The sequence below is a fragment of the Lithobates pipiens genome, unplaced genomic scaffold (genome assembly GCF_037356315.1).
Source record: "Lithobates pipiens isolate NorthernLeopardFrog02 unplaced genomic scaffold, aLitPip1_a1.2 Scaffold_16, whole genome shotgun sequence".
NCBI classification, from domain to species: Eukaryota; Metazoa; Chordata; class Amphibia; order Anura; family Ranidae; genus Lithobates; species Lithobates pipiens.
The window spans coordinates 580,728,919-580,755,643 of NW_027507748.1; the positions used below are offsets into that span (position 1 = coordinate 580,728,919).

General features: G+C 44.1%; 2 protein-coding genes across 6 annotated transcripts in view; one reads left to right on the forward strand and one right to left on the reverse strand.

Moving 5' to 3' along the window:
• Window positions 1–689: 689 nt before the first annotated feature.
• On the reverse strand, window positions 690–12,472 carry HNRNPA1 (heterogeneous nuclear ribonucleoprotein A1). Of its 5 annotated transcripts, none has more exons than XR_013274638.1 (11): window positions 12,308–12,460; window positions 10,391–10,507; window positions 10,111–10,257; window positions 9,820–10,030; window positions 9,648–9,740; window positions 9,128–9,244; window positions 8,827–9,045; window positions 8,597–8,737; window positions 7,126–7,197; window positions 2,280–2,355; window positions 690–844 (listed from the first exon to the last, which is right to left on the reverse strand). XR_013274638.1 is itself a non-coding variant. In XM_077483794.1 (10 exons), the coding sequence occupies exons 1-9, from the start codon at window positions 12,320–12,322 to the stop codon at window positions 7,136–7,138; spliced, it is 1,137 nt and encodes a 378-aa protein (XP_077339920.1). In that variant the 5' UTR covers window positions 12,323–12,472; the 3' UTR covers window positions 6,704–7,004; window positions 7,126–7,135. The 5 variants fall into 5 exon arrangements, 3 of the variants coding, with proteins under 3 accessions (XP_077339920.1, XP_077339921.1, XP_077339919.1); XR_013274637.1 differs by having other exon boundaries at window positions 8,573–8,737; XM_077483794.1 differs by lacking the exons at window positions 690–844; window positions 2,280–2,355 and adding an exon at window positions 6,704–7,004 and having other exon boundaries at window positions 8,573–8,737; window positions 10,391–10,498; window positions 12,308–12,472.
• Window positions 12,473–12,695: 223 nt separating this feature from the next.
• Window positions 12,696–26,725, forward strand: part of CBX5 (chromobox 5) — a 46,292-nt gene continuing 32,262 nt past the window's right edge. The window contains exons 1-2 of the mRNA XM_077483796.1: window positions 12,696–12,921; window positions 25,155–25,203. Coding sequence (XP_077339922.1) covers window positions 25,179–25,203 — 25 coding nt within the window. The 5' untranslated portion in view covers window positions 12,696–12,921; window positions 25,155–25,178. The remainder of the gene's footprint in view (window positions 12,922–25,154; window positions 25,204–26,725) is intronic.

Genomic DNA, 26,725 nt, shown 5'->3' on the forward strand with positions numbered 1-26,725 from the left:
GTTTTGTGAGGAATGGGAAGTGCTGGCTAGTTACTTGATATAACCTTGGATCAGACAGCTAAGGTTGACAAGTGTGCATGCTATAATTGCAGGTTGCAGTGCAATACCCGAGTGAGAATAAAGATTTATTGTTGCAAAATTTTATAAACTGGCAATTTTTCTCCATTGATATTCACTGAGGTGGCCTCTCCATGATTGGGAAAAGGACCGTCTGCTAATGACAGCTGATCATGTGCGGTAAACAGACAGTTGATCATGTGGTAAGGATCGACCCCTTATTGCGATTAGCCGAGTCTCAGACTTGCTGATCACAGAGCGCACCCTGCAGGGGGCACGCAGGCCACTTAAGCACGGGAGGACATCCAGGGCTGCCCTCCCAGCAAATTCTGCGCTGCATCTGTCTTTCAGCTATAGCCCAGACGCAAAGTGGTTAAGGAAAAAATGGTTGGGCAACAATGGGGACAAAGCATTTAGAATCCCTTCTTCCATAGGTTATAGGAAGAGCTTCTTAGGCATCAAAGTCAACTGGATTTAAGACTTGATCAAAACATTTACATGGTTTCAGAAACTTTAGGTTTGCAGTTTTACATGTTCCATATCAGAGGTAGTTGTGTTGCAACTAGTACTTTTTAAAGTCAAGGCTATAAATAGAAAATTTGGACCTGAACGTATAAAGAAACTACACACACTTAAAAAAGTAATAAAGTTTATTAAAAATGTTAAAAGTACTGCACAGCAGCATTGTTTTTGAATGTCACATTCACATCTTTGGGTCCACCCATCTGGGGCACAGGTATCGACAACTTGTTTGTTTTGATGGAAGATCCCATTACTCCCAGGTTACCTACAAATAAAGTTAATTTATGAATACTCTGTGTTTTTACTGTATGTAGAACATAAGAGGCAAGCATGTTGTAAAATAGACGTGACCAATTAGGGCTCCAAAGCTATATTATGGCATTCTGAAACCAGCAGCAATTCTCCATGCAATGCAAGTGAACAGACAATCAGCAAAAAAAAAAAAAAATAAAAAAGGTTGAGAATTAGTTGCCTCACCCTATTGGATTGTAATCTTATGAACAGGGCTCTTGTATTGTGCAAGTGGTACAAAAATGGTAATAAATTGAATCAGCTCATCCCACACAGGCAGTATATATAGGCTTCGCTGAAAAGAGTTTTCTGGGATTGCCTAAAACGGTGGCCAAAGTAGGAGACTGGTAGAGAGTTAGAGGATGGGAAAGGCTCAGGAGAAGTCCTAGAGGAGCATTGGAGACAGGAGAGCAAGAGGTCTTGGGAGGAGCAGAGGATCGTTTGGGTGATATTTGGAGACATGGTAAAGTAGCCTGGGGCAGAGCTGTTAATGCCTTTATTACAATTGAATTTGCAGCTTTAAAAAGCAGTACAGTAGTTGTGGAAAACTCAATTTCTGAAATTGGAAGCCAATGGAGGGATTTGGCAGACTCAGTGGTTAGTAAGGTAGACTAGTCTGAAGGAATAGGATTGCCAGCCTATAGAGAGGTAAGACTATGGGAAGGGAGTCAAGGCACGCAAAAGTGAATTTGTTTAGTTTCATTAACTAAGGCAAATTTTAATGGTGGAAAGCAGCATTTTGACAGAAACTGGATCTGGGGCTGAAACTGGTCAGTGTCTAAGACAGTGATGATGAACATTGGCACCTCAGATGTTTTGGAACTACATTTCCCCATGATGCTCATGCACTCTGCAGTGTTACTTATGGGAAATGTCGTTTCAAAACATCTGGGATGCCAAGGTTTGCCATCACTGGTCTAGGATTAGACCTAGTACCCTGCCATGAGGGGGGACTGAGGGTTCTGACTTTTCCATAAAGATCAATACTAGAAGCTCAGTGTAGGACCCCTTTGACACTGGAGGCATTTTTCAGGTGCTTTAGATCAACTGCAGTCCATGTGAAAGCATAAGTGCTTTAACACTGGAGTGCTGTGGGGGCACTTTTAACCCTTTATTTGGGCAGCCTAAAAGCACCTCTAAAATGTCAGTAAAGAGCTGCAAAAACTAGTAGTTCTTTACAGTTATGCTGGCCACACTGTCAATGTGAAAGGGCTTTTAGAGAGATCTTGTTTGAGGAAGGAAAGCAACATCCATGCATAGTTCCGTTAGTAATGCAAGAGGAGACTGAGTGAGGTGAAGAGTGGAAAGATTTGGGGGTGTTCTCAGCATATATTGGAAAGGGTGGGAGGATGAGATGTCAGATTGTGAATCTGTTGGCTTTTTCTATAGTAGATTCCAGATTTACTTACTGTACACATCAGAACGTTAAGACTTCCAACCTCCAGTCAAACCAGGCAGTAAAGCAAGGTAATGCAGAATAGCCACCTGTAAAAATATGACAAAAGTCAATACAAGTTTTGATCTTTCTCCCCCCATATATAGCTAAAAGAAATGCCCTAAGCAGAATGTAGTGAGTAGTGCAACTGTCTAGACCTCCAACTATAAGCAGTACAATAGTCTTGTGGAAAACCCAATTTCTGCACTCACAACTGAAGAACCTACACTTTTTACTACTGTCTGCATCAATAATTGTGTTGGGTGATTAAAAATGAGCACAAACTTTACCATATATAAAAAAAATATGAGGCTTTGTTATAAAGTATGAGACCTGTAGTTTTGCACCAAGTAAAACAATTTGTATGCTACTGATGGGGCAAGTCTAATCTCAAAAGAAAGTGACAGTAAAGCTGGATACACACTAAACATCTGTGGTTTGATTTACCAAAAACATGTAGTGCAAGGGTCTGCCTGGTTGCATATAAATTGAGATGGGAGGTTTGACCTCATGGTTTTTGATTTATTTTTTTATAAAATTATAGCATGTATCCAAGTTAAAGTGCAAATAGGAGCTTACGGGAAGCAAGCTGATGCCAAAAGAAGTGCATGCTACCTATAGTCAGTGATGTACTAACCTCTCTTCATAAAAAAACTCAACATTGCAAACTGATTCAATCCAGCCACTAAAGCCAGTTAGCATTAAAGTGTACGTATAGACAAGTTATTGGTTTTAGAGAAGGGTAAGGGTTAACGTTTGTGGTTCATGCCCTGTCTGGGGAGATTTACCCATTTGTCCTACTGACCACTGTCAAGAGAAAAGTCTCTGTAAAACCAAAATTGGAGTTGTCAAACACGGAGGGGAAATCTTATTTGTACTTATTCCAGTGACATGTGCCTTAGGGGACCTCTGTTCACCACAAGATTCGTACACCCAGTAAGCTTACAGGGATGAATATATAAAAGTCTGGCGACGAAGGAGGGAAGAAAAGGTTTTAACCCTTCCCCTATTCCATTCAAATCATTTCTGGCTATACATACACATTAAAACTTTTAAAGAGATCAAAATCACAAACAAGTCATGACAAAGGAAAGTCTGTTCTTACCTACACGCACATAACTGCCCCTTCTGGCTCGCACTGCCTGCTAGGCTTAACATGAAGGTTCTGTATTCTGGTCTGACTCCTTCCGATGAGCTGATGAGTCCCTTTATCTTGCTAGTTGCTTAAGTGTCAGCTTATCTGAATTAAATGGATGACCAGCTACTCTTTGTAGCAGGACTGGTCTGAGCTGCTGATTATTATCTTCCTTGCTAGCAGTCACTGGAGATTGTCTCTCTAAAATGGCTCAGTTCCTGACTGTCTTCATCCTCAGACGACCATTCTAGCTGATTTTTTTTTTTTATAACCAGGTATAAGTTGAGAGTCAAAGCCTTTCATCAAAAGAATCCACCAAGAAAAGTATTTCATGTGAAGGACACTAGATGCATGTCAAGTTTTTTACCGTCATACTAGGCCAGCTTGGCGGATTAGGCAGTTAAGCATCAGGTCAGCTGAAACCAGTATGGCAGCACAGTTTAATAGTATAATACTTATTTTCCCCACGTTTATATGGTTAACTGAATCCTTTACATCTATCCCCTCACCATAAAGTAGCATAAGTAAACTTATGGCCACCAAATGGAAAAACCATTGCCCAACAAACTCCACAAGTAGGCCGACATGCCTGTTTTGACTTTTCAAAGTCAGAGCCAGGCCACCAGCTACATCTGAGATATGCATACTGCACCATAGACAGTCACATAACATGCTTCGGTGTGGGAGGTTACTGGACAGTGCCATTATCTCTATGCTGTGCCATATCAAGAATAACCGGGTCTCAACAGACATCAACCGATTAAGCACTAAAAAGTTATCCAGAAGCTACAATACATTTGGCACCAACTTCTGAATATCTGCAATCAAAAAGCTGCCTTAACCATTTAGCAACCACCCCATGTACATTTACCACAGCAGGTCAGTTGCTCTGCCAGATCATGTACCCATTATGTGAACATTTACAGGTCTGGGGCTTGTGCCACCGTGGGTCTGGTGAAAACAATGCCTGCTGATTGTTCAGGACACAAGCAGAATGGCAGTCTATATAAAAGTCAGATTGTTCTGCCAGCTGAGAAGACTTAGATCGTTTTTCCTGCTTTGCAGAAACACGATCAGTCTTCCAATTGTCAAAGCACCTACCTCAGTAAGCACAGTCAAACCCTTCCCAGCCAGTGTCAGTACAATGATTATATATTAGCACTGATCACTGTTAGTGTCACAAGTGACAGTGTCTGATTTGTCCACTTGCAATATTGCTAATGAACAAAATTGTGAGAGAATATATATATATATATATATATATATATATATATATATATATATATATATATATATATATATATATATATATATATATATATATATATATATATATATATATATATATATATATATCTCTTTTGCACAAGCTATGCTTATTAGGATTATTATTTTTTTACCAAAAACATGTAGGAGACAACATATTGGCCTAAATTGAAGAAATTTGTTGGGTATGTTTTATAGTAGAAAGTAAAAATTTCTTAAAATTGGTCTACTGCAGAGGTGTTCAAATTAAAGCTCTATTTGTGGGAAAATCAGTTAAACAAAGCTGCATTGCAAAAAATAAAAAGCCTGTCATGTCCTTTAGTACAGGGAAATGTAAAGTAAGAAACTTTACTATAACCAATTCTTGGGCTGGGGAAAATTTGGCCCACAAATCTTGTTCTGACCCAACCTTTTTATTGGCCCACCATGACAGTTGCTCCTATGGAGACAGTAGCATGGGGAAAGATCTGCATGTAGCAGCACAATATAAACTCACCCCCAAAGCATTGCCCTCAGTGGATGGCTTCTGCAGCCTCTTCCAGCTTCCTGTTCAAACAGATAAATGCTAACAGCTGGAGGAGTCACAGGACTGAACATGGTGAGAAGTGTCTAGTTCATTCATAGCCATCTGAATGATTGACTCAGCTGTGCAGATTGAGAACCAAGAGCTCTGCTGATTTCAAAAGTGACAGCAACTGCTGGGGAGAAGAACCCCTGCACATTGTCACAGGAGACGGGGGTTGCGTTCTGTGGGGCGGATCCACTTGGCATCATACCAATTATGGATGCAACTGTTTAAAAAGGATGGAGTTGATTTTTCAAAATAGTACATCTGTAACAGTAACCCTGAACTCTTCACAAGTTTACACCTTTTCCTGCAGCTAAGGTGCAGAGGCATTTATGGCCATAAGATTAAGTCACTTGGTCTCCTTTCCTATACTGAAGTTACTAGCACTTAACTTCATTGCACACTGAGCTATCACAATGTACATTACAAGCTGTAGCAAATCAAGAGCCTGCCAACTTCCTGGCTGGAGGACATCTAGTCTACTTCCCAGCCCGACTCTCCCTTTCATTCATGGGTGCCCACTGTACTACCTACGGTGGTCTGTACCCTGGTAGCAGAATGACATCCACACCCATTGCACAACTACCAGGAGCTGGCCCACCACTTACATGAGGATGCTGTGATTGAATAAAGCCAAGTACAACATCATAATAACTTAAATGTCATTAGCATAGTAAATAGGGAGGGGTGGGGGTAGTATAATTAAACCAGTTTTTTATTAAGGTACTAAGTTGTATCAAAGTGTGCTGTACGGCTTCATAGCCAAGTCAGCACAAGCATTAAGTTGCCAGTCTGACTTAAGCATCTATTTGTCAAGCCACCCTAACAAATGTCAAAGACTGGCTTCATTGGCTATTATAAAAAAGGAGAAAAACCCTACGGCCATCATTTTTCCTTGTTGCCCTATACAATCTAGGACTAATTGTGGATATAAAACCAACCTTATTAAAAAGCCTTTCCTAGTTACCATATAAACAGTATGTTTGTTGCAGGATAGCAAGTATTATATGGAATAAGTACCACTAGACTTATGCAAGGCCTCCTTCACACTGGGGCAATGGGCAGCGAGAGTTAAAACCATGACAAAGCAATGCTAAAGCAGCGCTTTGCCAGCGGTATAGCTGCACTGCCTCATCTATTTCAATGGGCAGGGAGCGGTATACACACTGTTTCAAAGATACTGCCAGGAGGACTTTTACCGTCCTGCCAGTGCACCACTCGTGTGAAAAGCGGTTCATTTAGAGAGCTTCGCAGGCGCGATTTTCAGCGATGTATTGCCTGCAAAGAGCCTCAGTGTAAAGGGGTCTAAGGCATAGGTGGACACTACTGCCAAAAGGCCGATTAAAAACCCCCCTAAATTCTGGAACCACAAATCTAGGCTTAAATGCAGTCTTCAGGACACCAACCACAAGAAAGTATGTAACACAGGTTTAAAAAAAAAAAAAAGGGGGACACATTTATTCAAGAGTCATGATGCCTTTACAATTAAAAAATAAAATAAACTAAAAAAGAATCCTATACAATAAAACCCAGTCCTAGGAATGCGTGACACTTCAACAATACATTAATATTAAAGTCTTCATATTTCTTCCTGTGTTTTTCCTCACACATAAAGATTTGCTAACATTTCTTCATGTAGCAGCTATGCCCTGCCACAACTGTGCTTGGCTGAATTCAACTTGTGTAGTAACCTGTCGCTTGCCTGGCTGTCCTCTCCTGCTAAGCATTTCCTGTTGAATAATATGGAATAAGTGCGTTAATCTACACATGTCAAAGGCCAAAGTGTAACAGCAGTTACCCGTTTGGCATGATTTGTTCCATTAGAAAGACTGCCATTGCATTACAACTTACCTAAAGCCGTTTAAAATCTTCTTCCGCCGCCACCATATCCACTGCCACCGCTGGATCCACCTCCATAGCCACCTGGAAAATAAAGCACTTTAGAATTTTTGGAAATTCCCCATTGTCTGCTTAAAGATTAAGGGCAATTAATGACTATTCATCTACAGACTTCACAAGAGTGAAGTATGAAGTTATATGGAAGCTACAAATGCCTGTGAATCTAGGGTGTTATGAGGGATTTCTCTAGTCCTGCTCCTAGTTTGAGCAAACAGTGACTCCCTCCATAGGAGACAACATTGTCATTCTAGGACACGTGTTACAGGCAGAAACACAAGGTAAAGGCTCAAAATGCATACAAATGCAAAAATAAAGCATACAAAGTCTGCATTCAAAATATAGCATAAGAGTAGGTTCTCTAAGGTTTACCATTGATCTTTACAAGAGGTCAGACCATAGTCCTGTCCAAGCACAAAACCATGCTTAAAGTGCAAGTTCACCTTTAGTGCTCATGCACAAAATGGCTGCAAAGCTAGCTCGACGCCTGGAAAAATCTTCGTTAAAAACTTGATTTTTACAGCATTTTGCATTGGCGTGTAGCATTAGCGTTAAGTAGCGTTTTTTAAGAAACACATCTCTTGGCTATAGCACTCAGAAAACAAAGAAAATATGTTGCGCGTTTCCCCGCGATTTTACAGCTCTAGTTCCACGCCACGGAACGCACTGGTCCTGGGTTTTTTTACAGCTTAAAAACGCCTATGCCATTTGCAGCTCAAAAACGCCTAGGTGGGCATGAAGCCATAGACTAAAATGGACAGCCGTTTTTAAGCTGCAAAAAAAGCTCAAAAAAGCGGCTGTAAAAACGTCCGTGTGCATGAGGCCTTATAGAAAAAGGTGTAAGGTGAACTTATATTTAACCATCTCTCATTCCCTGGTCAAGCTGACAGGGAGACCCACAGTCAACCTTACTGGGCTGGGAATTTGAAATGCTGACAGGATGGCCTAGATGTGTTGATTGGTCCCTGCTGGCAGAACACAATTACTCATAGCAGCTGCTGGCAGTAACTGCATGAAACCACGCTGGCTGTACTGAAATTACCCCCCCCCCCCTCCTTGTGCCTCCACAGCAAGCAGCTTGCCAAGTGAGCACCCAAGCCGAGCCACAGCTCGGTGTCTATTCAGACACGGAGCCCTGAAGCCTCTTTGGGAAGTTGACTTGACAGCAGCCAATCAGGAGGGAGAATTGGACAGCTTAGACTCATGGATATAGAAACCTCAAGTGTCAAGGGGTGCTAATGCACCCAGGCCTTTTTATCTTAAAGCATAAAAAAAAGTCTTTACAACTTTTAAAAAGGCATACAGTTATGAGTGCCTATTGCCGATAGCACAATGAGAATATACAGAACTCTAGAATTTCTTAAACTTCTATTATCCACAAATAAAAAAAAAAGTTTCTCACCACCACTATTAAAAGGTTTCTCACCGCCACTATAAGGTCCAGAATTCCTTGCACTGTAATTTCCACCTTTCATTGGCCCAAAGTTTGATGATGACTGGTTATTGAAGCTGCCGAAGTCACTGTAGCTGCCGCTACCACCACCACCGCTGCTGCCACCAAAGTTGCCTAAAAATATATATATATATTTAGAAAGGAAAAAAAAAAAAAAAAGGGGGAGGGGTAGAGAAACTACACAATATAATCTTGCCAATTACCATTTCCACCACCAAATCCACTGCCCCCGCCACTATAGCCATCGTATCCGCCACCACTTCCACCATAACCAGCTTGGCCGCCGCCTCCTCCATAACCTTGTCCACCTCCATATCCACGGTTTCCAGAGTAGGGTGGGTTGCTTCCATAACTATCATTGCCAAATCCGTTGTTGTAGCCACCATCACCACCTCCATATCCACCACGTCCACTAAAACCACCTAGGAGGCAAACCGATGCATGAATACTACGAAAAGCCAATAAACTTTTAGGGTTTGTTTGGAGTTACAAATGACAACTTACCACCTCCTCCCCTGCTTCCACCAAAGTTTCCTCCACGGCCACCATAGCTTTCACTGCCACCAAAACCACCTCCACCACCACCACGTCCAAAGTTTCCTCCTCCTCCGCCACCACGTCCTAGGGAAAAGGAGAAAGTAAAATTTCAGTTTATAATACCAAAATACAAATTGAGCAAAAAAAAATAAAAAATAAGACCACAAACTAGAAGTCCCATGTAATTCTAGACTACACCCTAGCACTTCCTAGCCATCATTAGATACCAATCCTCCCCTTTGTACTGGGGCAATGCCGACGGTAAAAACTGTAGCGACGCGTTAGTCGGAATTCAGACGCTAGCAGTCAAGAACGGGTTAAAACCCACTGCTAAAGCCATGTCTGCCTTAGCACCAGAATATTTTATAATCTCACAAGTAGAAGTTTACCTCCCCCCATGGCAGTAAATCCTGTACAAATTGAAGGTCAGCTTCATGAGGCTACAAAAAAGGCCAGAAGTCAGAATACATACAAGTTTAAGTCTCACCTCTTTGGCTGGAAGATGCTGTGGACATCTCTTGCCTGGACAAAGCTTTCCTTACTTCACAATTGTGGTCGTTGATGGTATGGTATTTCTGAACTGTAAAAACGTTAGAGGTTAAATGATGCAAACATTCAACATTGTAAAGTTTAAGAACCACACAAAAGCATTTACTTACTGACAATTTTGTCGACTGAATCATGGTCTTCAAAAGTAACAAAGGCAAAGCCCCTTTTCTTTCCATTAGCACGGTCTGTCATTATCTCAACAGCTTCTATCTTTCCATACTGTTCAAAATAGTCTCTTAAGTGAGATTCTTCTGTGTCCTCTTTTATTCCTCCAACAAAGATTTTCTTAACTGTTAGATGTGCTCCTGGTCTTTGGGAGTCCTGAAATAAACATAAGATCTTTAGCACTACAGTATGCCAAAATAATGAGAGCATAATCAAGACTTCACCCATAGACATACCTCTCTGGAAACTGCTCGTTTAGGTTCCACCATGCGACCATCCACCCTATGTGGTCTTGCATTCATAGCAGCATCAACTTCCTCAGTGTTAGCATAAGTAACAAAGCCAAAGCCACGGGAACGCTTTGAGCCTGGATCTCTCATGACCTATAAAACAAGACCAACCCTTGTTACCATACAGACCCGTAACATTTACCAAGTCTCCCAACAGTGTCCCCAATTTAATGCAACAGGTTTATACGATAAACACCAGTTCAAATTTTGGCTAGGTGAAACTTACCACACAGTCGGTTAGGGCGCCCCATTGTTCAAAATGGTTTCGTAGGCTTTCGTCTGTGGTCTCGAAGCTTAAACCGCCAATGAAAAGCTTGCGGAGTTGTTCAGGTTCCTTGGGTGCCTAACAACAGAGGCCAGATTATAGCATGGCAATAAACACTTAAAAAAAATACAGCTAATTTTTTGGTTGTCATCCTTACCAGTAACAAAAAGGGATCAATTATAGCAGAGGAAAGAAGCTTTATGAGCAAAAAACAAACAAAACTACGAAAGGCCCAATTAAAAGCTAGCAGATGTACTGCATACTTTTAACAATGTGCAATGTGAACAGACAGTGCAATATCTTACAACAATCTAAAACACTTCACTTAGCTGTGTGTACCGCTACTGAGCACTGTAATGTGCTGAAAGCAAATATGACTCACACACCCCCGCCCCACCCAACAGGTTAGTCAGCTCAGGTGATGAGGGGCGGGAACTTTAAGGCTAGTCAAGTTTCAGCTGCAACTTCACGCTAAGCTCACCATGCAGAGCTTTCCAGTGATGGGGGTGGGAATATATTTAAGGCTAGTTAGGTTTATGCTAAGCCTTTTTTTAAGTGAAGCTTCACACAATTTCATAAAAATGCCCTTATAATCTGCTGTTAAAACAGTAAGGGTCAGCTCACTCCAGTTCCATTCTGAATGATCAGCAAGTGCATTTTCAACAAGGCTTGATGCATTCTGGTGCATTTTTGGATGCATTGCAGGTGCTCACTGACCCTGTACTCTGGTACATTTTTATGCAGTTTACCATGCTGTGTTCCACTTATTTCTGGAACTGGACTGGTGTGAACTCTGCCATTGGAAACATAACGTGTTAAAACGCAAAAAAAAAGTCTGCATGTGGTGGTTAAATCCCTTGGAGGGCTAGGGATAATTAAAAAATAAACCCACAGACAATGAATGACACTGGCTCCATCGAGAGGCAGCACAATTCCTACATACAATTGTCAAACTCACCCCACTCCCAACATGAACTGGATCAAGACCACCATTCACCAATTTGCAGCATACACCAGCATCATTTGTATTAGATAACCCCAATATTTACAGAAACTAATAAAGCATCACTGAATCAAGGTGACTCAAGCTCTTTGTTACCCTCTACGGGCCATTGATGAGACTACTTCCTGTCCCCTGACCAAACCGGAAGTAATAGGAAATTCCTGTGAGAAAATCCGTGTCACCGGAACTCATCTCCATTGAAAAATTTAGCTTCTATTGCTGGTCTGGTGACCACCTAAAACTTAGCCGGTCCATTTTAAAAATGGTACCAAAAATGGAGTCTGAATCTCTAATTGGGGGTGTGGGAGAAGAGGCAATAAAAAAAAAACTGACAAATCCCTATTCACTGCACTGTCAAAAGAAAAAAAAAAAATTTATAGTTTCAATTAAAGAAATATCCGAGTAAAGTTCGCCCCAGAGATGGCGTCCTTCCATGGTGCCAAGGTCGATCTTCGGTATAAAAGACGATAGCAGTACCGGCAATATAATAAAAAGAGCCAATAAGTATTACTAATGGGCGCCCCTCGTGTATGAAGTGCATCAATCTCCATGTATGGGGGAGGGGATGCGATTAACGCGGCCGGGGACAATGGCGCATCGCACGTGGAGTAGGCCGCAGACTACCAAGATGGCGGCGGACAAAGCGCGCGCGTCCCCCTCCCCCCACCGTGTCTGCGGACACACGTAGAAGCCGTTTGACTTTGTATATGCGTAGCGGACACAAAATAAAACAAAGAAAAACTACACCTCAATACAGGCCGAGGTAAATGCGTCTCAAAGGAGACCTTATTATTCCTCTCACTAAACCCAAATGCATACAGATTATAAAGCCAAGCACACTACCCTCATTATGTCCCCGCGACTCCTTAACTAACCTCTGACTTATGCATGATGACAATACACGGCTGTTCCTCCGATCTAAAGACGACTACCACACCAGGCTCCCACCGCTGCGATGAAGGGCGTCGACTTGCGTACAGCACCTATTTACCTCAGCAAGGCCCGCCCAGCAAATTCCTCATTCGTCCGCATCTACTTCCGGTTACCCGGATTGGACGGACAGTCTGCTTCGTGCTTCCTTTCATTGGATCGTCTGAAGCAGCCGCTTGGTCACGCCCCCCGGTCTTAGTCTCACAGAGTCTTTCCGCCCCGCCCTTCCTGTGGTTGGTGGAAAAAGCTGCCAATCAACGTTTCACAAAGTGTGGGGTCTGTATAGGGGGGAGGGAGCGCTTTGTGGTTCGTATTCTTCGGTAAATTAGTGTACTACGGCCTGATTCCGTGCAGACTACGGCGGCGGGCATTACAGGAAATGTGCAATTTTCATAGTAGTAGAAGAAGGGGGAGAGGTTAGAGTGAGCGGCAAAGGGCGGAGTCACGCAGGCGCGCTGCTTCTTGTTTTTGGCGGGGTTTGGTGTGCGCGTACCGTGCTCCCCGGTAGTGGTGCTCAGCTGTGTCTAGCCGGCGTTGTCGCCTGTCTCCGCACGAGAAGGTGAGTGGCACACACGGGGCAACGCCGCCTGCACCCGCCGCACACAGTACAGGCGGGGACGGTTTCCCTTCCCGGGGCTCATTGTAAGGAGAAACAGGGCTGAAAGCCGGTGTTCTGCCTAATAGAGTCCGGCCATCGATATGTGTCCGTTCCGTACTGCGCATGCGCAGTACGGAGCAGACGAAGCTTCGGAAAATCTCCGAAGCTGAACGGCGCCTGCGCCGTGAGTGGAGGAGGTAGCCCCACTATCCAAGCGGACATAGGGTTTAGAATTTTAGAGGGCCCCTCGCGGGCGAGCTTCGCTCGCCACGCTTCGGGCTCGGCCTCGCTGCGCTCGGCTCTTTTTTATTCTAACTCTATGTCCACTTGGATAGTGGGGATAGAACCTGGACTCACGGCGCAGGCGCCGTTCGTCCTCGGCAATTTTCGGAATCTGTGCTCCTGTGTACTGCGCATGCGCAGTACGCAGAGGACAGCATCTGATGGAGGACCCTAATTGACAAGACACCGGCCAATGGCTGCTCTAGAATCACCGGAGCGGCCAATGGCGGGCCAGGTGGGGGCGGGGTATAGGAGGACCGCCGATGGTAGCATGCATGCGGGTACCGGGGCCCCACCGGGAGGGCAAGGGTGATCTACCGTACGGATGACCGTTATCCTCCCAGACACATGGCCTGGGTACGGCTACAGCACTATCATCCGCCTTCGGAAGATTACACTCCTTTGTACTATAGATCCCCGGTCCGGGCTCAACCGGGGATCTATGCCTATCTCCATAATGCAATGTCTGCACCCCACGGGGATCTATACCTATCTCCATAATACAATGTCGCACCCCACGGGGATCTATACCTATCTCCATAGTACAATGTCTGCACCACACCGGGGATCTATACCTATCTCCATAGTACAATGTCTGCACCCATAGCAGGGATTTATACGTATCCCCATAGTAAAATGTCTGCACCCCACCGGGGATCTATACATATCTCCATAGTACAATGTCTACACCCCACTGGGGATCTATATGTATACCCATAGTACAATATCTGCACCCCACCGGGGATCTATACATATCTCCATAGTACAATGTCTGCACCCATAGCAGGGATTTATACGTATCCCCATAGTACAATGTCTGCACCCCACCAGGGATCTATACATATCTCCATAGTACAATGTCTACACCCCACTGGGGATCTATATGTATACCCTTAGTACAATATCTGCACCACACAGGGGATCTATACGTATCTCCATAGTACAATGTCTGCACCCATAGCAGGGATTTATACGTATCCCCATAGTACAATGTCTGCACCCTACCAGGAATCTATACATATCTCCATAGTACAATGTCTACACTCCACTGGGGATCTATATGTATACCCATAGTACAATATCTGCACCACACCGGGGATCTATACGTATCTCCATAGTACAATGTCTGCACCCATAGCAGGGATTTATAAGTATCCCCATAGTACAATGTCTGCACCCTACCAGGAATCTATACATATCTCCATAGTACAATGTCTACACCCCACTGGGGATCTATATGTATACCCATAGTACAATATCTGCACCACACCGGGGATCTATACGTATCTCCATAGTACAATGTCTGCACCCATAGCAGGGATTTATACGTATCCCCATAGTACAATGTCTGCACCCTACCAGGAATCTATACATATCTCCATAGTACAGTGTCTACACCCCACTGGGGATCTATATGTATACCCATAGTACAATATCTGCACCACACCGGGGATCTATACATATCTCCATAGTACAATGTCTGCACCCATAGCAGGGATTTATACGTATCCCCATAGTACAATGTCTGCACCCCACCGGGGATCTATACATATCCCCATAGTGCAATGTCTTCACCCATACCAGGGATCTATACATATCCTCACAGTAGAATATCTGCTCCCATAGCAGGATCCACATATCCTTACAGTAAAATGTACCCTACCGGGATCCACATATCCTCACAGTACAAGGTCTTCACCCCTAGCAGGATCCACATATCCTCACAGTACAATGTCTGCACCCCTAGCAGGATCCACATATCCTCACAGTGCAATGTCTGCACCCCTAGCAGGATCCACATATCCTCACAGTACAATGTCTGCACCCCTATCAGGATCCACATATCCTCACAGTGCAATGTCTGCACCCCTAGCAGGATCCACATATCCTCACAGTACAATGTCTGCACCCCTAGCAGGATCCACATATCCTCACAGTACAATGTCTGTACCCCTATCAGGATCCACATATCCTCACAGTACAATGTCTGCACCCCTAGCAGGATCCACATATCCTCACAGTAAAATGTCTGCTCCCATACCAGGATCCACATATCCTCACAGTACAATGTCTGTACCCCTATCAGGATCCACATATCCTCACAGTACAATGTCTGTACCCCTATCAGGATCCACATATCCTCACAGTACAATGTCTGCACCCCTATCAGGATCCACATATCCTCACAGTAAAATGTCTGCTCCCATACCAGGATCCACATATCCTCACAGTACAATGTCTGTACCCCTATCAGGATCCACATATCCTCACAGTACAATGTCTGCACCCCTACCGGAGATCTATACATATCTCCATACTACAATGTCTACACCCCACCGGGGATCTATACGTATTCCCATAGTGCAATGTCTGAACCCCACCAGGGATCTATACATATCTCCATAGTACAATCTCTGCACCCCTCCAGGGAGCTATACGTATCTCCATAGTACATTGTTTGCACCGCACCTGGGATCTATACATATCTCCATAGTACAATGTCTGCACCCCACCGGGGATCTATACATATCCCCATAGTACAATGTCTTCACCCATACTAGGGATCTATACTTATCCTCACAGTACAATATCTACTCCCATAGCAGGATCCACATATCCTTACAGTAAAATGTACCCTACCGGGATCCACAAATCCTGCCAGTACAATGTCTGTACTGTGAGGATATGTGGATCCTGCTATGGGTACAATGTCTGCACCCCTAGCAGGATCCACATATGATCACAGTACAATGTGCACCCCTAGCAGGATCCACATATCCTTACAGTCCATGTCTGCACCCATGGCAGGATCCACATATCCTTACAGTACAATGTTTTCTCCCATACCAGCATCCTCATATTCTCACAGTGCAATGTCTGCACCTATACCAGGATCTAAGGATGAGCTCAGACGTGTTTGCAAACTCCATGTGCAGAGCCCGCCAGGAAGTCGGTGCAGCGCTGAGCTAATCACAGGCAGTGAGACGTTGCCCCGATGCGCGGCTGCAGAGATTGGGAAACATCTCACTCCCTGTGATTAGCGCAGCGCTGCTCTGACTTCCTGGCGGGCTCTACACGTGGAGTATGCAAACACGTCTGTGCTCATCCTTTCCAGGGACCATATATCCTTATTGTGCAGTGTCTGCATCCACACTTGGCTATAACAGCTTGAACTTTTCTGGAAAGGCTGTCCACAAGATTTAGGAGTGTGTCTATGGGAATGTTTGACCATTCTTCCAGAAGCGCATTTGTGAAGTCAGGCACTGATGTTGGATGAGAATTGCCTCAGGACTCTGTGCAGGCCAGTCAAGTTCCTCCTCCCCAAATTCCCATGTCTTTATGGACCTTACTTTGTGCATTGGTACGCAGTCATGTTGGAACAGGAAGGGGCCATCCCCAAACTGTTCCCACACAATTGGGAGCATGAAATTGTCCAAAATTTCTTGATATGCTGACGCCTTAGGGGCACATGCACCCTGCAGCTCAAAGAAGTGGTTCCTACAGTCTTTTGAGCTTTCATTTTTTTTTTATGCCTGGAAATTCCCCTCCATGTTGGCCAATGTGTCCATGCACACTATGGCTTCTTCATGAGTTTACAGGCAAAACACACACACACCCCCTTCCTCCCCAAACACACATGTTTGAGAGGAGCTTTCGAGCAGAAAAGATGCAAAATAGCACAAAGAAGTTCGACAACGCACAAAAAATAGAAAACGTGCTAAGAGGACGGTTTGAAGGGAAAAAAAACGCTTATGCTCAAAGGAGCTCAAAGAAGTTCAATAAAAGCATGCAAAAGAACCAAAAACTGTACAAGCTTCTTCAAGCTGAAATTAAAGCTCAAATGCCTGCAAAAGCAGCTTTTTTTATGTAATTTTTTTTTTGAGCTGCAGTGTGCATGAGCCCCCGTCACTGGAACGAAGGGGCCAAGCCCAACCACTGAAAAACAATCCCACACCATAATCCCCTCGCCACCAAATGATTTGGACCAGTGCACAAAGGTCATAATAACAGGAACATTGTTTACTACATATCCAATACCAGCGTTTTATTGGCAAAGAAAAAATGCCCGTGTTGTCTGTCAAGGTTTCTCTCTAAACAGTTTTTAAATCTCATATTAGACACATCTTGTGTGTTTGAAGTTTTTGTGGAATTACTAAGCATCTTGCTGCTAGGCCTCATGTACTTTGCTGCTGGTAAACAGACCTTCAGAGGTAGTTGGATGCTTTTTTCAGCTGCCCCTGAACTCATCCAATGTTATCTTATGTATGCATGTACACAGGTTTGTTTAATGGGGTTTTTAGGCAGTTGTGTTTATACCACTGTGTACGTACTGAGATCTAATTTGAGTGTTTTCTGATGCATATCTGTTTTGCATGTTCTATGTTATGTCTTAACATCTGTGTGTTGAATGTAAGCGCATTACCATTTTTTTTCTGATATGTAGCCAAACACACTTAACCCCTTAAGCCCCGGACCATTTTCCAGCTAAAGGACCAAGCTCCTTTTTGCGATTCGTCACTGCGTCGCTTTAATTGACAATTGCGCGATCGTGCGACGTAGCTCCAAAACAGAGATGACGTCCTTTTTTTTCCCCTCACAAATAGAGCTTTCCTTTGGTGGTATTTGATCACCTCTACGGTTTTTATTTTTTGCGCTATAAAAAAAAGGGCGTCAATTTACAAAATAGGGGATCGTTTTATGCAGCGATTTTTTATTTTTTTTTGTGACTGCGACATTATGGCGGACATGTCGGACAATTTTGACACATTTTTGGGACCATTGACATTAATACAGCAATCAATGCAAAAAAAATGCACTGATTACTGTAAAAATGTCACTGGCAGTGTAGGTTTTTTTTTTTTTTTAAACTGTAGGGGGCTTGGCGTTTGACGTCATTGATCGTCTTTCCCTATAACAGGCAACAGACAATCAGTGACAGCCTCAGTAGGAAGCACGAGGAGAGGTTTGTTTACACTTACCTCTCCTCGTTCTTCAGCTCTGTGACCCGATCACGGGACACCGGCGGCGTTTGCGTCCGCGGATCCCGCAGCCACGGTCATGGAGCTCAGGACCGGGTCGCGAGTGTGCCACCTCTGCACGCTCGCGACCCACAGCTGGGCACTTAAAGAGCAACATACCTGTTTGTACACAGCTGTGCCCTTTTGCTGACGTACATCGGCGTGAGGCGGTCCTCAAGCGGTTAAAGTGTATCTATCGCAGCAACTTTTTTTTTATTATTCATTTTTGGATAGAGTAGAGAAGGTTTAAAACTCCTGCCATTTTGTTTCTCTCTGTGTACCATTGGAGAAACTTTGTTTCGCTTCCGGTTACATCTCTGAGACGGGAAGCTAGAAGAAGCCTCCCAAAGTGAGAGAGATACCTCTCTTAAGTTGCCCCAGGAACATATGTCCCCATTGGAAAACAATGTCTTTACCACTTGTTCTGGAAACGGCTCTAAAATGTTGAATTTTCCCGTTCTCCATCAATGACAATGCTCATCAATACAATATATAGGGTGATTGGTACCGCCATGGAAGGGGTTAAAGCTGAGGGATCGAGCACTGGATGGAGTCTCGTGTGCATGCTCCTAGCACTTTACTACAATTCAGCTTTGGGGAAGCACCTCCCAGCTGGTGCTCATAATTGATGAAAACGTGGAACTATTGCTTTGGTTTGTCCCTGCAGCTCACTTGCAGTGACTTGGTTACCTTTGGCTGCCTGAACCCCCTCTGCTACCAAGCAGCTGGACTCATGACTATCTGGGTCCTAGTGTCATTCCTTTAAGTGACATTGTGGCTACCTTGAAGTTCAATATGTGTGATCCTAGATACAGTGAAGAGAGTTTATGGAAATCAATCAGCTTCTATCTTTCATTTTGTAAGGTCAAATGCTGCAGTTTTAGCCATTTTCCCCCATTCTGTACTGGGAGCCTCCAGCTCGCACTCCACTAAGCCCTTGTACACACGGTCGGACATTCCGACGGAAAATGTCAGATCGGACCGGGTTGTCGGATAATCCGACTGTGTGTGGGCTCCATCGCACTGTTTCCGTTGGAATATCCGACTGACAAAGTTTTAGAGCTGGGCTATAAAATTTTCAGACAACATGATCAGACTTTGTCTGATCTTTTTCTAGAGCATTCCGATCGGCCAAAGTGCCACACATGCTCAGATCAAATTCCTAAGCTATTGGCTACTAGCCTGAACGTAGTCTCTTCGTAACGAAATAACATCATCACGTTCCGAACGATCGGATTTTCCAACAACTTTGTCCGACCGTGTGTATGCAACACAAGTTTCGGACAAAATCCGACGGATTTTGTTGTTGGAACGTCTGACCGTGTGTACAAGGGCTAAGACCCTGTTCACATTGGCATTTAAAGAAGGCGTTTGAGGCACGTTTTTAATGTGCCTTAAACGCCTAGTAAAGCAATCCATAATATTTCATAATATGGACAGCACATACAGCTGTTCACATTATCAAAACATGAAGCATTTTCTTTGCTGCAAAAATGTAGCCGCGAGTTGAGTTTGGAAGGAGTTGAAGCATTTCTCCTAGGGATGCCCTGAAATTTCGTCCGCCGAAACATATCGGCCGAAAATGCCCCTTCCGAAAGAAAAAAACGTCTGAAAATGGGGCGGGGGCGGGGCGCCCATCATGGGAGGTTTATAGCGCAGGAGAGCCGCCTTCACCGTCTGGTTCAATAGAGCGCCGGGAACATCACAGCTTTAATTTCAATAGCTGTGTGTTCCCCCGTCGCACGCCGTCGCATACAGCCCCTCTCCCTTGTTCAGGGAACTTTGATAGACAGATCACCTGTCCAGATTGCACAGGGGATCTGTCTCACAGTTCCCCGGACAAGGGGGAGGGGCTGTATGCGACGGCGCACGACGGGGGAACACACAGCTATTGAAATTAAAGCTGTGATGTTCTCGGCGCTCTATTGAACCAGACGGCGGAGGCGGCTCTCCTCTCTCTTTGCTGCAACACTGGCTGCACGAGGGGACCCAACACACTGGCTGCACGAGGGGACCCAACACACTGGCTGCACGAGGGGACCCAACACACTGGCTGCACGAGGGGACCCAACACACTGGCTGCACGAGGGGACCCAACACACTGGCTGCACGAGGGGACCCAACACACTGGCTGCACGAGGGGACCCAACACACTGGCTGCACGAGGGGACCCAACACACTGATCTCTTTTATCATGTCACCAGTCTCTGGCCACCTCCCTGTACCATGTCGCCAGTCTCTGGCCACCTCCCTGTACCATGTCGCCAGTCTCTGGCCACCTCCCTGTACCATGTCGCCAGTCTCTGGCCACCTCCCTGTACCATGTCGCCAGTCTCTGGCCACCTCCCTGTACCATGTCGCCAGTCTCTGGCCACCTCCCTGTACCATGTCGCCAGTCTCTGGCCACCTCCCTGTACCATGTCGCCAGTCTCTGGCCACCTCCCTGTACCATGTCGCCAGTCTCTGGCCACCTCCCGTATAAAAATATTTTTTAAAAACAATCGGTTTCGGTTTTCGACCTAGTGTATTTTTCATTTTCGGTATCGGTTTCGGCACCAAAAAACCCATGCGGTGCATCCCTAATTTCTCCAACTCCTTGCATTCAATCTATAGTAACACACCACTCTGGTACCATGCATTTGAGGTGCGTGAGAGCTTGTTCACAACTACAAAAAAAAAATGGCATCCGGATGTTTTTTTAAAGCACCTTTTTAATGCATGTCAAATATGTATAAGGTGTTTAGGGGCGTTTTTCAGGCGCCAAACACGCCAAGCGAATCGCATGAATGCTTTTAGGCGCTTTTGTTTCGTTGACAGTGTTTTGCGAAAGTATGAACAAGACCTAATGGTTTTGGTGCACCCTCTGTAGTACTTGATGCAGACAGCCTAAATGTTTGCCATCTTCTTTCTTAGCTCTGTTGGACATGGCTACCTCTTATGCTGTATCCAGGGAGGATTATTTCATTATGCAGGATTTTATGGGCCAAACAGCACTAATGATTACTGACTGGCCACAGAGGTCATAGGCACACTTCAAAGCCTTCCCCTGCTAAATTACTCTGAAATGCTAGCGACCTCAGAGCCTTCAGCTGCTAAGACCTTGTTTAATGCTGAGTGTCGCAGATCACTGGTTGAGCCTACACCTAAAGAGTTTGTAGTCTATCGATTAACAGACTGAAAGATAGTTTTGGCTCTTATTGATGCGGTACACGCCACACTAAAACTTAAGGAGCCGCCTGCAGCCTCTACACTGCTCAGTCTAGGCTCTCTTATGGGGACCATCGGGAATGGCAGAGTTTGAGTATTTCTGAAAGATTGTTCTGAGTGTGATTCCCATTAAAGTAAACCCTTCTATCGTTTTCAGTAAAGGAAGCTGCCATCTTGGCCTCTAATGATTCTTCAACTGCCATAATGCTGCACATGTGATCAGTTATGAAACCAGCCATTGGATAGTTTGAAAGTTTGGTTGAGAACACAACCAATGTGCAAGTTAGCATTTCCGGCATGCCGGGAATGTGAGTGTTTTTTGAAACTGGGTTTACTCCCGCTTTAAGCTGAAGTTAGGAAGTCTACTTTTCGCAAAGTCTGTCACCATACGTGGAAGGCATACTTCTTAATGCAACTCAGGAGGCTTTCATCCCATGAAGTTTTCTGCAGGATGAATGCTCTCCTTTTGGATGAGTCTGGAGCAGCATTTTGCTCCATCAACAATTAGGTATCCATGCTTATCTAGATTCAAAGACCACTGGTTTCCTATTCCTTGATCAAGAAACTTTGGCTGAGTCTGGGTCGCAGAACTTAGGTACTCCGATCCGCTACAGTGTGACAGATGGAAACCCTACTTTTCCATCTGTCGATTGGATCGGATGAAAACGGACTCTACGGTCCATCTTCATCCGATTCCCCCCCCCCCCCATAGAGGAGAGTGGCGCTCTGACAGGTCCGTCCCTGCACAGTGTGAAGACGGACCTGTCACCGGCCTGCTCAGCGGGGATTGATGAAGCGATCCCCTACTGAGCAAAGCCCGTACACGATCACGTCCGTGTCAAAGGGGCCTTAGTGTACTCCTGTGACCCACAGGAGAAGTATGGTCCAAAAAATCTTTGATACTGCTCCTTTTTGGCCTTTCACTTTAGCCAGGACATTATTCTTATTGCAGGTCACCCTCTATTGCCTGGACATAGTCCATGCCATGAGAGTTTACCTCAGCTATTGCTTCTTTCAGAAAAGCGCTCACTCTGCCATCCCTGATGGTCCCCATAAGCGTGAACCAGCTTTTCGCTCCACCACTTCTGGGTTGCCCAGACATCCCTGATGATCCCCATAAGCGTGAACCAGCTGTTCAATCCATCCCTTCTGGGTTGCCCAGACATACTATCATTCAGGTTTATTGTCTTAAGGATTGGGAACCATTTTTTTGTCAAGGTACACACAACTAGGCCTGTAAGTGCCTCTTGGGTTTATTGATATCAGGCTATTTCTCATATTTGCAAGGCTGTCACCTGGTCTTCTGTTATCATGTTTGCTAAGTTTTAGCAAGTGAGGGTTCGGTCCTCATCTGATGCCAACTTTGGTCGTAAAGTCTTTCAGGTCCTGCAGGCATTCCCTAGTTCTGTTTTTTTGTGGGATTATTGGCTTGCTGTGGCTTACCTCTCAGTTGAACAACTTTTGAGCATTTTGACAATTCAAAACTTTTGTGTCACTGAGTGTATGGGAAAGAAAATAGTATTTTTGGTGTCGCCATAAAAATTATTTTCTTGGAGTCCATTGAGGTCCCACCCTTTTGTGTTTTTGTTCTTGATACTAATTACTTTCAAAAACAAAGTTGATTAGGAAGAAAGGCAAACTGCAGCCCCAGTGTGAAAGCCCGCGTGCTGTCACACTGGGGCGGTGCGCTTGCAGGACATTAGGAAAAGTCCTGCAAGCAGCATCTTTCGGGCGGTGCGGGATCCACTGCCCCTGCCATTGGAACCAATCGGCCCCACTGCCAAATTGTTTTGGCAGCGGCACTTTTAACCCTTAATTCGGACCATAGCGGGAGTTAAAAGCGTCCGAAAAGCACAGCTATTACAGCGGTAAAGCACTGCTAAAATTAGCGACGCTTTACCGCTAACGCCCCCGCCCCAGTGTGAAAGTAGCCTTAAACATTTCATTTTGCTTGCCTTTCACTTTTGCCCATGCCACCTTGGCGAGGGTGACCTAATGCTCTTTATTACAAGATCCTGGGGAATTGGGAGTAGCCCAAATCTCATGAGGTGATGCTCCGCTCCTTGCACTGTACTTTAGGGTCAGTTCACACCATAGAAACGCGGTTCAGATGCTTTTCTGCATGAACATTTTTAATGCATTCCAGTGCGTGTTTGTTGTGTTTTTGATCCAGTCCAGTGCATTTCCCCCTCCTTTTTTTTAACCTTAAATAAGGACGTGTGTTCCAGTACGTTTTGAATGCTTTTAACAGCGTTTAGTGCAGGAAAAATGCAGCATGTTCTACTTTTTTTTTTTGTCTGGAACTGAAACCCACCAACTGCAAGCACTGGTGTGAACTATGCCATTGAAAACCATATAACCTACTTTCCATTGGGTTTTTTTATTTTAAAAAAATGCACTTTATGGTGTTTGAACTGGCCCTTAGTGTCATGTGACGTATCGGCTACTCTGCATTGAAGCAGAACTAAAGGTACTGTAGTTGTTTCTTATTGAACCCAAATTCCTGGAAAGTTGCCCTTTGGTCTGCGAGGTGTAGTGTTTGTAGCTTTCAATGCAGGTGTAATCAACTGTTTTTTGTATCACAATTGGTCTGTGTTTTTTTTCTTGTTTTGTTTTGCTGTTGTCCTACTGAGGTAAGGAAAGGGTAGTATTGTTATGCCAAAGTAGCCATTGAGTTGCAAGAATCGTTCTAAACAAAATACTGTAACACTTTTTTGTGGGGGTGGGGAGACTAAATAGGTGTTAATTTCCCCAGTGCCGACACAGACAAGCCATATAGCAGATATATTTAGCAAACGTAAACATTATAGTGTGAATGTTTAAAAGGAAACTATAATGGTTTGTTCTGTTTTTAAGGTGTACATTTTTCCTATTGTGTAGGTTTTAATTAGTTCTTGAATATGTACGCGATACAGGGTTATTTCGTTCGTACATATAACATAGTACTTGGATAAGATTTAAGTACAGTATGGGTTTTCCAGCATATGGGATTCCAGCATTGAGGTATATACCATATTGTGCATATATGCATTGAAGTGTCTGCCAAACTGGCATTTATCCATGTTTGCTAAATGACCACATATAGTATCTATGAGATCCCAACCCGGTTATAATAAAAACCAGAGCTTCAGAGGTTTTTGTAAGTATTTTTAATGTTGATGTTTAATGTCTCACTACAAGGAAATTGTAGTGAGAAAAATATAAATGTCATCGGTTACCAGTTATTTCCAGTTTAGTAAGGGTTAATCCTATTTTTCCAGGCTACTGAGTAGTTTGCAAAGCTTTGACTATAGAGTTGCTAATGCTGCTATGCGAAGAGCCCAAAAGTTTAGATTGTCTTAACCTATGTAAATGAGGGCAATGTACCTGGTTGTGCTGAGCTCTCTGAATTTTGTTTTATTTGGTTTATGTCTTTGTGGGATGGGAATTGTGACTGGTCTTGTTCAGTAATATGTCAGTGAACTGTCTCCCGTTAAGCCCTGTTTGTGAATTGCATAGCAAAAGCGTTAATGTCTGAAGTTGTCTGCTGTAGCACTCTGTCCTGCAGTTTGTTCTTAGCTATGTTGATGGAAGACATGTTTTCAAATATCTATTATCTATCGTATCAAATAATTTTTGTGGTGTATACATATGTATCAGTCAAAACTCTCTCTCTCTTTTTTCTTTTTTTTACAAAATGTTTTCCAGCTCCACCTAATTCAGACGTAGATAATGGACAACACTGAGGCACCTACAGGTACAGGAAACTGCATAATGTGATTATTTTGTGACATAATGTTCTTTTTTCAGATCTCCACATGGCGTATTGTGTTTTAAATTCTTTAAAGGGGTTGTAAACTCATGTTTTTTTCACCTTAATGCATTAAGGTGAAAAAACTTCTGTCACTGACTACTCATCTGAGTCCTGTAATTGGCACGCCGGAGACACGCTCTTCCTTTCTGCCCGTTGTCTCTGCTCTCGATTGGATAGATTGATAGCAGCGCAGCCCTTGGCTCCCGCTGCTGTCAATGCTGGAACTCGGGAGCGCACCCCCAAGGTAACCCCCCGTGAGAGCGCTTCTAGGGGGTTATACGATGTTCGGAGGAGCTAGCAGCGCTGCTGGGGGACCCCAGAAGTTGAGGATCGGGGCCACGCTGCAAAATGAACTGCACAGTGGAGGCAGGTATGACATGTTTCTTATTTAAAAAAAACAAAACAAAGCCTTACAATAGAGCTGCACGATTCTGGCCAAAATGAGAATCACAATTTTTTTTTTTTTAGCTTGGAATAAAAAGATCACAATTCTCTCACGATTCTCGCGACGTAAAATCTTTCACATTATACAAAAAAAGGGGGCTAACTTTAGTGGCTCGTTTTTTTTTTTTTTTTTTTTTTTTCTGTTTTGTTTATTTTAGTTCATTAAAGTTATTTTTTCCAAAATTTTGCATTTGAAAGACCGCTGTGCAAATACAGTGTGACATAAAATATTGCAACAACCACCATTTTATTCTCTAGGGTATCTACTAAAAAAACTTGAAACCAACAAATGACAGAAAAAGGTTTAGTGGTTAAACTTTTTTTCGCTTACACTGGAAGTCTATTCCATTGACAAATGGTTACAATGTTTATACTTAAAGCGGGAGTCCGCCGGGAGTTCCGCCGTTTTTTTTTTTTTTTTAAAGCCAGCAGCTACAAATACTGCAGCTGCTGACTTTTAAAATAAAGACACTTACCCGCCCAGCGCGCCCGCGATGTCGGCACCCGAAGCTGATCTCTCGATCGTCTCTCGGGTGCTGCCGCTGCCATCTTGGGTATGGGAATCAGGAAGTGGAGCCTTTCGGCTTAATTTCCCGGTTCCCTACTGCGCATGCACGAGTCGCGCTGCGCAATAAGGATGGTCCCCGCTGCCTCTGGGATCTGTGTGTTTCCTTTGAGGCAGCGTGGGACTTTCGAAAAGGGGCGTAGATTCTGCAGAATCTACGCCCCTTTACGCAGATAGCTATGCCGGAAGTGGGTGCAGATACCTGTACTGTACAAGGTACCTGCACCCACCTCCCCCCTGAAAGGTGCCAATTGTGGCGCCGGAGGGGGGGAGGATTCCAATGAGCGGAAGGTCCACTTTAGGGTGGACCTCCGCTTTAAGTTGAACTGATAAAGAATGTTTTGATTCTTGGTAGACTGCCCAGTTTTTCTCTTCCTTTCTTTTGATGGCTGTGGTTTCAGAAGAGCAGAGCGAATTCTTTGCATAGAAAGAATTGTGAAACACTTTAGTGAAGAT